Below are 12,087 nucleotides of genomic sequence, written 5' to 3' on the forward strand. Positions count from 1 at the left end.
TGATTGAGTTAAAGTCATCTAGCCGGCTTTCGGTCCGAAGGTAGGACTAGAACTCATGTCACCTGGTGATTGGGTGAAAGTCACCTAGCCGGTTTTCATGCCTGAGATAGAACTAAAACTCACCATCACCTGGTGTTTGGCCCAAAGTCACCCAGCTGGCTTTCATGCCTAAAAGTAGGACTAGAATTCACGACCACCTGGTGATTGGCCCACAGTCACAAAGCTGGCTTTTGTGCCCAAGGTGGGACTAGAACTCCTCATCTCCTGGTCCTTTTAAAACTTATGGACTTCAATTCCCAGAATTCCGCTGCCAGGAAGGAGGGGAAAACGTCTCTGGCTGGGGAATTCTGGGAGTTGAAGTCCACAAGTCTTAAGGTCGCCAAGGCTGAACACCCTTCACCTTATCATTCCGGGCAAATGACTGTCCAGTCTCTTCTTGAAGACTTCCAACGATGGAGCACCCATCACCTTATCGTTGAGTATGTACACTGTTTTGTATTTTGCAGTGTCCAAATTTAACTACAATCAGTCGGAGAGCTTGTTCGTCTTGGCCCCCGTGAAAGATCTCTACCTCGGATCGGTGATGAGCGCGATGGGTCTGGGTTTTCTGCTCTCTATGCTGTTCTTCATAGAGCAAAACATCGTGGCCTCACTCACCAACGCCCCAGAGAACAGGTAAGGCAGGGGTGAAATCCAGCAGGTTCCGACAGATTCTGGGGAACCGGTAGCGGAAATTTAGCCTAGTTTGGAGAACCGGCAAATGCCACCTCTGAGTCAACCTCGAGCTGGTCAGAATCGAACTGCTGGCAGTCGGCAGAATTAGCCTACAATGCTGCATTCTAACCACTGTGCCACCATGGCTCTTACAACAGCTGTCTGCAGGTTTTCCCGTAGAATCATAAAGCTCCCTGCCTAGAGTTGGATGGAAGGCTGAGTCAACCTTGAGCCTGGTGAAATTTGCAGGCAGCTGGCAGTCAGCAGAAGTAGCCTGCAGTACCGCACTCTAACCACTGCGCCACCAAGGCTGAGAATAGTCCTGGCTTGGCCCCCGTGGTTCCTACTCCAAGCCTTGATTCTAACCAAGCATTTTACTCCAGGTTGGTGAAAGGGACGGCTTATCACTGGGACCTCCTCCTGGTAGCAATGATCAACACGGGGCTGTCCATCTTCGGGTTACCCTGGATCCACGCTGCCTTTCCTCACTCGCCGATGCACGTCCGAGCCCTGGCCTATGTGGAGGAAAGAGTGGAGAACGGTCACATCTACGAGACGTAAGTCCTGTGGAAAACTTGCTCTGTTTGGGTTGAGTCCAAAGTCACCTGATGGCTGTGAAATCCACTAAACATTGAAAGGGGGGAATTTCTCAAAGCGAAGCCTTCGCTACTGATAGTCCTCAACTCACAACAATTCATTTAGTAACCGTTCAAAGTGATTACGGCATTGAAAAAAGTGACTTACGACCTCTATACTATTCACCTTTAACAACCATCGCGGCATCCCCAAGGATGTCACATGATCAAAATTCAGATTCTTGGCAACTATAGCAATAGCAGTTAGACTTATATACCGCTTCATAGGGCTTTCAGCCCTCTCTAAGCGGTTTACAGAGTCAGCATATCCGCCCCCAACAACAATCCGGGTCCTCATTTTACCCACCTCGGAAGGATGGAAGGCTGAGTCAACCGTGAGCCGGTGAGATTTGAACCGCCGAACTGCAGATAACAGTCAGCTGAAGTGGCTGCAGTACTGCACTCTAACCACTGCGCCACCTCGGCTCTTACGACAGTTGTAATGTTCCAGGGGTCACGTGATCCCCTTTTACGACTTCCGACAAGCAACGACAAGGGGGAAATCCAGATTCATCGAACAACTCTCTTAATAAGTTAACAACTGCCACGCTTCACTTAACAACTGCGGCAGGGAAGGTGGTAAAACGGGGCAAAGCCCAACTGCCTCGCTTAGCGGCAGAAAGTTTGGGCTCAGCTGTGGTCATAAGTCGAGGACCGCTTGTCCACGTTTATAAAATATTTGAAATAAATAAGGTAAATAAAACGATAATAAATATTGTATTATGGGAGAACAGAGTTTTTGTTCCTTTAATGCAGGGGTCTTCCTTCATTAAACTTGGCAACTTTAAGCGCTGTGGACTTCAACTCCCAGAATTCCAGCTGGGTGAGGAATTCTGGGAGTTGAAGTCCACAACTCTTAAAAGTTCCCAAGTTTGGAAAATCCTGTTTTAATGGCAACCGTTGATAGAAACCTTTGGAGTTCCCATTGCAATTGGGGGTCCTCAGTTACCAAAGGACATGTAATGAACTGCAGCCCCACTACAGAAAGTCCTTGGCTTACGACCACAACTGAAGCCTACCTTTTTGTTGATAAGCGAAGACATTTCTTCGGTGAATTTTGCCCCATTTTACAAACTTCCTTGTCTCGGTTGGTAAGCGAATCCCTGCAGTTGTTGAAATTAACAACCCCGTCGTTCAGCGAATCGGGCTTCCCCATCGAGTTTGCTTGTCAGAAGGCGAACCCAGGACACTGCAACCGTCATAAATATGAGTCCGTTGCCAAGCGTCTGAAATTGGATCCCATGGGGAACGCTGCAATAGTCGTAAGTGTTAAGAAAAACGGTCATAAGTTACACTTTTTGTAACTTTGAACGGTTGCTAAGCGAGTTGTGAGTTGGGAAAGCTTATTCTTGGTAGCAGGAAGAGAGAGAAAATGCTGCTCTCCGCCACCAGAGGGCAGCACTTGTTTGATAGATCTTTTTGGACCAGTTACCTGTATCTCAGGTGGCTTCAGATGGATTTTTCTGATGCAAATTGATTTAAAAAAAAAAAACAGGTGCCATAAAGCACCTGATTCTTAGAAATCCCACAGGTAAACTTTCTTTAGTAGAACTTCCCAAAGGTGCTTTTTTCAAGAGGCAACTGGACTTTCTGTTTTTTTTTCTTTGAAGGTGTTTCCTTTCTTATCCAAGAAGCTTGATTGGGGTTCCACCACAAAACCGTGGAGAACAAAATCGCGCTCGACGAAAGCGCGCATTTGACGTCATCACAGCGCGACGAAAACATCGCGCTGTGATCGAAAAATGTAAAAATAAAGCGAAAACCTTACCCTAACCCCCCCAAACCTAACCCTAAACCTAACCCTAAACCTAACCCTTAACCTCACCCTAAATCTAACCCTAAACCTAACCATTAACGTAACGCTAAACCTAACGCTAACCCTTAACCTAACGCTAAACGTAACCCTAACGCTCTAAACCTAAACCTAACCCTTAACCTAACTCTAAACCTAAACCTAAACCTAACCCTTACCTTTATGTGAATCGGCTTGCTTTAATTTTAATTTTATTTCAATTTTTAATTTTTTTCGTCGCGCTGTGATGACGTCACATGCGCGATTTTGTCCTCCGCGGTTTTGACGGGTCACGCTTGATTGGATGGTGGGGAACGGAAGGATTTTATATTCCTTGCAGACAGCTGGTCCTTTGCATCCTTTTAGAGGGTCGTTGAGGCCACTTGGAGGTTTATCTCTGTCCTCAGTTGTCCCAAAGGCCCTTTTTCAAGATAGATTATGCTGTAGCCCCTTCATTCACACACCCATTCGCACCACTCCGGTGACCCTGAGGACACAGATGAACCTCCAAGTGGCCTCAACGACCTTCTGAAAGGATGCAAATGACCAGCTGCCTGCAAGGAGCATCAGTCCTCCCATTTCTCACCATCCACTCAGAGTTGATGAAGCTCCTTGGATGAGAATTGAAACATCTTCAAAGAAATACCAGAAGGTCCAGTTGCCTCCTGAAAAAAAAGCACTTTTGGGACAAACTGAGGACGCAGACAAATCTCCCAAGAGGCCTCAACGGCGCTAAAAGAATTCAAAGGACCAGCTGTCTTTAAGCGTGTTTTTCACAATTTGCTAAAGAGCTGAAACTTAGTTCTGGGTGATGGATAATTCTCAACTAATAAGGTTGTGCAATGCTTGGAGAATCCAAGCATGGGTTAACTTTGTCCATTAGCCTAGAGCAGTGTTTCTCAACCTTGGTGACTTTAAGTCCTGTGGACTTCAACTCCCAGAATCCCCCAGCCAGCACAGCTGTGCTGGCTGGGGGATTCTGGGAGTTGAAGTCCACAGGACTTAAAGTCACCAAGGTTGAGAAACACGGGCCTAGAGAATCCAAAACAGCTGGATCTCTCAAGGAGGGAGTTTTTTTTTTGTTTGTTTCTATTTTATTTTTACAAATTTGCCCAGCTGAGCTCCTGTTTTTTTGACGTGTCCTATTTGGATTATTTTTTTCTTCCTTTTCTTTTAATGCTCCAGGGGAAAAAAAAAAAGTTGAAAGATTGGACTGCAAAATTGGGGAGCTGCGACCAGGAAGGATTAAAAAGGAGAAGGGAAGCTGGCAGGGCGAGATAAAAGCTTAGCAGAGTCTGAATTTTTCTTTTAAGCTCTGACGAATGAAAAGGGAAGCGTAGAAGGTTGAAAGAAAATTCATTAGCCGGGATGGAAATGGAAATTTCAAGAGTATTTCCCCAAAATCTGTTCTGCCTTTTTTTCAGTGGTTAGAGCCATGCTTCAATAAGATCAAAAGCAAAAGTGAAAAAGAAAAAAACACCCCAGGGAACAGGTAGTCCTTGGTTTACGGCTACAATTGAATCCAAAATTCCCATTGCTAAGAGAGGCAGTGTGGAATGAGTTTTGGCTCACTCTACGACCTTCCTTGCCACCGTTGTTAAGCGGATGACTGCGATGGTTCAGTGAGGAACCTGGTTGTTAAATGAATCTGGCTTCCCTGTTGATTTTGCCGGTCAGAAGGTCGCAAAAAGGGACCACGGGACACTGCAGCCGTCATAAATACGAGTCAGTGGCCAAACATCCGGGATTTCAATCACATGACCGCGGCGGGGGATGCTCCAACGGTTGGTTGTAAGCGTGAAAAAGGGTCACAGGTTTTTTTTCTGTTATGTTGTTATGTTCAAACCGTCACTAAACAGGTCATTGTAAGATGAGGACTATCTGTATCCCTAGACTTCCCTCAATGGAGATCCCACCCATCCAGAGAGAGGTGGAGAAGGTCTTTACCAGGCTTTGCCTTTGTTATTTTGAGAGGCAGTTCAGCCTAGTGGTTAAGGCAGCAGCTCCAAAAAAAGCAGGAAACCGTGAGTTCTAGTTCTGCCTTAGGCATGAAAGTCAGCAGGGTGATTTTGAGCGAATCACAAGGAGAGAGTGAATTCTAGTACCACTTTAGGCACAAAAGACAGCTGGGTGATTGGCAACCAATCACTAGGAGACGGTGAGTTCTAGTCCCATTTAGGCATGAAAACCAGCTAGTTGTCTTTGGCCCAATCACCAGGAGACGGTGAGTTCTAGTCCCACTTAGGCATGAAAACCAGCTAGTTGTCTTTGGCCCAATCACCAGGAGACGGTGAGTTCTAGACCCATTTAGGCATGAAAGCCAGCTGGGTGACTTTGGGCCACTCACTAGGAGACGGTGAGTTCTAGTCCCATTTAGGCATGAAAACCAGCTAGTTGTCTGGCCCAATCACCAGGAGACGGTGAGTTCTAGTCCCACTTAGGCATGAAAACCAGCTAGTTGTCTTTGTCCCAATCACCAGGAGACGGTGAGTTCTAGACCCATTTAGGCATGAAAGCCAGCTGGGTGACTTTGGGCCACTCACTAGGAGACGGTGAGTTCTAGTCCCGGCTTAGCTATGAAATTCAGCTGGGTGACTTTGGCCCAATCACCAGGAGACGGTGAGTTCTAGTCCCATCTTAGTCATGAAAGCCGGCTGGGTGACTTTGGGTCAGTCACCAGGGGATGGTGAATTCTAGTTCTTCGTTATACATGAAAAATGTATTTTAGTTATGACTTAAGCATGAAAGCCAGCTGGGTGACTTTGGGGAAATCACCAGGAGACGGTGAGTTTTAGTCCCATCTTAGACATGAAAGTCAGCTGGGTGACTTTGGCCCAATCACTAGGAGACGGTGAGTGCTAGTTCCACTTAGACATGAAAGCCAGCTGGGTGACTTTGGACGAGTCCCTCACTCTCCACCCAGCCCACCTCACAAGTTCGTTGTTGTCGGGAAACCACGAGGAGGAACAAGTGGTTAGGTCCGTTTGCCCCCTTGAATTGTTGACAAGAATAATAAAAGGCCGGATAGAAATAAAATAACATGGAAGAGGAGTGGACTTCAACTCCCAGAATCCCCACGTCAGCGGAATTCTCCCAGAGGATTCTGGGAGTTGAAGTCCCCACCCCACCCCACCTCTCCTTCCAGTGGCCGAGGTTTGAGAAACACTGAAGTAATAAATCAACAACCCCTTCAAGCTGCACGTGTTCAACCGTCCTGACTCTTAACTTTTCTCCCTGTTTCAGGATTGTGAGCGTGAAGGAGACGCGCCTGACCACGTTGGTGGCCAATTCTCTGGTGGGCCTCTCCCTCCTCCTCCTCCCTTTCCCTCTCCAGCTCATCCCGAAGCCCGTCCTGTACGGGCTCTTCCTCTACATCGCTTTGACCTCCATCGACGGGAACCAGCTGTTTGAGAGGGTGGCCCTTCTGCTCAAGGAACAGGTAACTTCCAAGTGTGCCGGTCGCTTGGGCCCTGCAGAGTGACGGCCAACGCCGTTTCTGCATAATCCCGAGTGGATTGCGTCAGGTTGCAAAACACGGCTGTTTTGTGTCCGGGTTGCAAATAGCGTCCAAAAGTAAATCAAAGTCCGAGGCAAAGGATTCCTCAAAGTTCCAATTGATGAAGAGAGACATGTTGGCACATCTGGGGAAACCCGGATCTGAAAGCTTCCCGGTTTCCCCCACCCAGTTGAAAGTTCAAGATCCTGCCCGCACACCCACAAGTCCATCCCATGGTCCAATCTCCCACTGCCATGCTGGCAGCTTCCACCCATCCAGTTCCGGTCAGGTGCAGAGATGCAGAGACAAAAGATGACCTTGGTTTTCTAGAAAGAATGTTGTTATGGCTACCTATCATCTCGCTCCGTACAATCCCATTTTCCCACCATAGAAAATGCGTAGCAGAATAATAGAAAGTGTGGCGGGCCAAAGATCCACGTGTATCACCTCGAATTGCCACCTGTGATCTGGCTTCCTTGCTGGTGGCCTTCTACATCCTCCCAGGGGGCTTGCTAGTACAGGTAGTCCTCGGTTTAACGACCATTCATTTAGTGACTGTTCGGAGTTATAACGGCACGGGAAAAAAGTGGCTCAGGACCATTTTTGACACTTGCTATACGACCGTTGTATCATCCCTGTGGTGAAAATTTAGATGCTTGGCAAGTGATTCGTATTTATGACGGTCGCAGTGTCCTGGAGTTGCGTGATTCCCCTTTTTGCGACCTTCTGACAAGCAAAATCAAGTGGGAAGCCGGATTCACTGAACAACCGTGTTGCTAACTGCGGGGATTCACTTAACTGTGGAAAGCAAGGTTGTAAAATGAGGCAAAACTCACTTAACAACTGTCTCACTTAGTGACATAAATTTTGGGCTCGATTGGGATCCTAACTCAAGAACTAGCAACAGCACTTATATCCCACTTCATAGTGCTTTTACAGCCCTCTCTAAGCAGTTTACAGAGTCAGCCTCTTGCCCCCAACAATCTGGGTCCTCATTTTACCCACCTCGGAAGGACGGAAGGCTGAGTCAACCTTGAGCCAGTCAGGATCGAACTGCTTGCAGTCAGCAGAGTTAGCCTGTAATGCTGCATTCAAACCTCTGCACCACTATGGCAAAAGAAATAGAAATAGATGTAATAGAATTAGAACTAATAGAATTCGAAATAGAAATGTAATTAGAAATATTAGAATTAGAAATAGAAATTAATCAGAAATAGAATTAAATAGAAGTGGAAATAATAGTAATAGAAATAGCACTTATATGCTGCTTCACAGTGCTTTTACAGCCCTCTATAAGCAGCTTACGGAGTCAGCCTCTTGCCCCCAACAATCTGGGTCCCCATTTTACCCATCTTGGAAGGATGGAAGGCCAAATCAACCATGAGCTGGTTAGGATCGAACTGTTGGCAGTGAAATGCAAAGTTTTCGCCTGCAATGCTGCATTCTAAACACTGAGCCACCAGGATGGAAAATGAGAAAGGGAATTAAGAGAGGAAGGAAAGGAAGGAAGGAAGGAAGGAAGGAAGGAAGGAAGGAAGGAAGGAAGAAGGAAGGGAAGGAAGGAGGGTGGGAGGGAGGGCGGGAAGAAAGGAAGGAAGGAATAGCAAAAGCACTTATATACTGCTTCACAGTGCTTCACAGCCCTCTCTAAAGGGTTTACAGAGTCAGCCCCTTGCCCCCAACAAATCTGGGTCCTCATTTTACCCACCTCGGAAGGATGGAAAGCCAAGTCAACCATGAGCCGGTCAGGATCGAACTGCTGGCAGTGAAATGCAGAGTTTTCGCCTGCAATACTGGCATTCTAACCACTGCACCTCCACAGCTCAAACACTACCTAGTATCTGTTGGATGCTGACTCTTTCCTTCCTTCCAGACGGCCTACCCTCCGACGCATTACATCCGCCGAGTGCCCCAAAGGAAGATCCACTATTTCACTGGCCTCCAGGTCCTTCAGCTCCTCATTCTCTGCAGCTTCGGGATGTCCCCTCTGCCCTACATGAAGATGATTTTCCCCCTCATTATGATTGGAATGATCCCGATCAGGTGAGATACTTGGCCTTGGCTTCCTTTGCAGAGAATGCGTTTGACAGGGTAAGGTGGTAATACACTTAAAGACCAGACTCTTAGCGTCCGTTCAGAGTTAATGCTACTTACGATTTGGATTTGAAGTCCCCGTGACCTTGTAGCAGCAGATTGAGGTTTGGTTTAGCAATCTACTTAACGAAAGACCAGGACTCGAGACCACGAAGGTGCGAGAGAAACAGCTTTATTGACGCGTCAAGAGTTTCAGAGTGTTGCGCACACCAAAACTGAACTGCCTGGGCTACGCCCCGGGCAGTGATTTTATACCTTTTAATCAAACTTCGTAAATCAGTAGGCGTTAACAATAGGCGTGTATACATATTGATGGTCCAAGCCCCCTGTTTAGGACAGGGAAGTACATTTTGGGAAACTACAATGCAGAAGTAAAAAACTACAATACCGAAGTGAATCCTAATAGTCATAAAAACAAGATAGAAAAAGTGTTGAGATGATGCCCACATTATTCTGTCATTTGGCTATTCTCAGTATTCTTACACCCACTTGAGAGACCGCCTCCTGCCAATTACCTCCTCGCGACCAATTAGATCACATAGATTAGGCCTCCTCCGGATTCCATCTGCCAGTCAGTGTCGACTGGCAACCACGCGGAGGAGAGCCTTCTCGGTTGTAGCTCCGACCCTTTGGAACGATCTCCCCGTGGAGATTCGTACCCTCACCACCCTCCAGACCTTCCGCGCAGCCCTTAAAATCTGGCTATCCCGTCAGGCCTGGGGCTAAAGATTGTAATCCATCCCCACCCGAATGGTATGAATGTTGTGTTCTTTTTAATTATGTATTGTGCTTATGTGTCATTGTTTGTATCCCCTTTCCCTATGCGTTGTAAGCCGCCCTGAGTCTCCCCAGGGAAAAGGGTGGCCTATAAATAAACTTTTCCAATTCCAATTTCCAATTCCAATTCCACATTACTTCCTGGTGCCATCCTTGTGCAGTAGCTTGTGACATGTTCCCGTAATATTTGTAATAAGACTTAGGAGGAAGTTAGAAGTCAAAGTTAGGACTCAAGTGCACTAGAGTGAAATGTCAAGCTAATACAAGTTTATAAGGTCCACCCTATTAAGACCACCTCACCTGGCCAGCCACTGGTGGGTTTACCTGTGGACCCCCTCCTGCCTCAACCTCTCCCCTCAGGGTCACATGATCGCATTTCAGACACTCAGCAGCCCCCCACCCCCACTTACAACTCTTTGCGGCATCCCACACTCAGGTTATCACAATTTACAACTTTTATACCTGGAAGCAGGTTTTACTTCAGCATCTCCGCTTAACGACCGTGGTGTTCACTTTATAACCGCTGCAAAAAAATAAATACTAAAATCATATCAAGCATGACAGCCCGCTGGGCTCAATTACAGTCATAAATTGAGAACTACAGGGAATAAAAATTTCCCCAAGTCGTCCGAAAAACACAAAAAAAGAAGAAGACTAATAACACCGTGCTGTTTCTCTCTCCTTCTCGCTCAGATACAACCTGCTCCCCAGCATCATCGAAGCGAAATATTTAGACGCCATGGACGCCGAACACTAACCGCGCAACCATATCCATCCTGGCGACGTTTTGGTCTTCCGGATCAGAAAGGAAGCTGCCTGAGAGACCGACCCCGAATCGCTCGTTTGGACGTTGGTTTCCTTCTGCGACCTTCGTTTTCTACTGCACTACAACTCCTACCCAAATTCCTGACTCCATTGACCGACCAAGTGCCGCCCCCCCCTCCCCCGTTTTCAGGGTGTGAGGAGGAGGGAGGGGAAGAGGCACAAGCGAGGAGCGAGGAGACCTCTCCCTTCTTTTATAGACGGATCGCTAGAAAACGCTCCGGATCCCTTTTTTTTCGTTGGACGTGAATTCTATGCAAATTTCGGGAGCTTCGTCGTTCGGCCTCTCGTGGTCCTTGGGCGTCCGTCGTCTTCTGAACGAGACATCCTCCCCCCCGCCTTGTCCTCCCCGAACAAGGAGGTTGCCGGGAAACACCAAGATGGTCCTCCCCGTGGAATTTTCACCCTCTCGTTCCATCGGGGGGCCGCCTTCGCACGTGGCGAGGGTGCGGAAGCGCGTTTCGGCGGAACCCAGAACCCCGCCGTAGGAAAACAAGACTTGCTTCGGAAGCGGCTTTCCGTACCGCCGCGGTGACTTGGCCTGGCGGCTTCTCCTCCGACGTGCATTATGACTTGAGCCTCCCTCTCTTTGGCCTCGGGTATCAAGTACTAACTTCCCTGTACATAATATATATAGCGGATCTCGATTTTCTGTATATATTTTGCATATCAATACCGTATCCCTGGGTATCCGATGCCTGTTTTTTTTCCCAGGGACTAAAAAGGAGTTTTGTGCAATCAGTGTTAACTCGTACTGTAACCGCCCTCGTTCTTTTACCCGCCCCCCCTTTTTTTATTCTTACAGACTGCTGTTTTGTGTTATTTTTCTGTCTCTCCTTGTTTACATGGATTGCTGACATGAATTTGGGGTGGGGGGGGATTGTTGGTTCTGGCCTTTAATTCCCATCTCTCGGGATTGCTGCTGGCGTTGGAAAATGGTGGGATTTGGGGACGGGTGGGGGGGATATTTGATTGCCGTGGGCCAGCTTTTCACAGCTTGGTGCCTTTCCAGTGGGCTTGAGGGGGGGGGCGGGTTCGATGCCCATCGTCCACAGTTGGCCCAGGAGAATGGGAGCTTCAGCCCGAGAACCGTCCAGAGAAGGTTTTTTTTAATTCCGAAAAAAGGGTTACCAAAAATCTGATCTCGTTGCTTTTTTTTTTTTGGAATTTCTATCGTGGGCTTCCCTGTTTTCTCCCCTCCTCCCCACGAAATTGTATTTCTGGAATGATGTTCAAAAGTTTGTAATTTTCTCCGGATTATCCCTAGTTTATGCATGGGGCTGTTTTGTCCCGTTCGACTCTCCTCCTGAAGCCGAAAGAAAGAAAAGACATGTTATATTTGAGATCGGCGTCTTTGTTTTTTATTTTCCCTTCTTGCCTTTCCTTTTAGAAATCCCACAAAATTAACCCTATACAAAAAAAGGATAGGGTTTCCTGCCTAGGCAGGGGGTTGGACTAGAAGACCTCCAAGGTCCCTTCCAACTCTGTTATTCTATTCTAGAAGAAATCTCCCCCCCCCACACACACAAGGGATTTTAGCTTCCTAAAATGTTAGAACATAAAATAAGAGGATCGGAAGGGGCCTTGGAGGTCTTCTAGTCCAACCCCCTGATCAAGCAGGAGACGCTGTACCCATTCTGGATGAATGGTTATTGAGTCTCGTCTTAAATACCTCCAGTGTTGAAACACCCACAGCTTCTGGAGGCGAGTAGTTCCACTGGTGAATGGTTCTCTCTGTCAGGAAATTAAATGGGTAG

At 47.3% G+C, this 12,087-nt stretch overlaps 1 protein-coding gene across 1 annotated transcript in view; it reads left to right on the top strand.

The window, feature by feature from the left end:
• Positions 1-11,260, top strand: part of SLC4A11 (solute carrier family 4 member 11) — a gene marked incomplete at its 5' end in the record, with an annotated part of 40,682 nt that extends 29,422 nt beyond the window's left edge. The window contains 5 exon segments of the mRNA XM_087723925.1: positions 507-675; positions 1,098-1,271; positions 6,385-6,580; positions 8,511-8,680; positions 10,202-11,260. Coding sequence (XP_087580051.1) covers positions 507-675; positions 1,098-1,271; positions 6,385-6,580; positions 8,511-8,680; positions 10,202-10,265 — 773 coding nt within the window.
• Between the last annotated feature and the right edge of the window lie 827 nt (positions 11,261-12,087).

The sequence above is a fragment of the Thamnophis sirtalis genome, unplaced genomic scaffold (genome assembly GCF_051295495.1).
Source record: "Thamnophis sirtalis isolate CommonGarterSnake01/CBP01778 unplaced genomic scaffold, rThaSir2_p1.2 scaffold_10, whole genome shotgun sequence".
Lineage (NCBI taxonomy): Eukaryota > Metazoa > Chordata > Lepidosauria > Squamata > Natricidae > Thamnophis > Thamnophis sirtalis.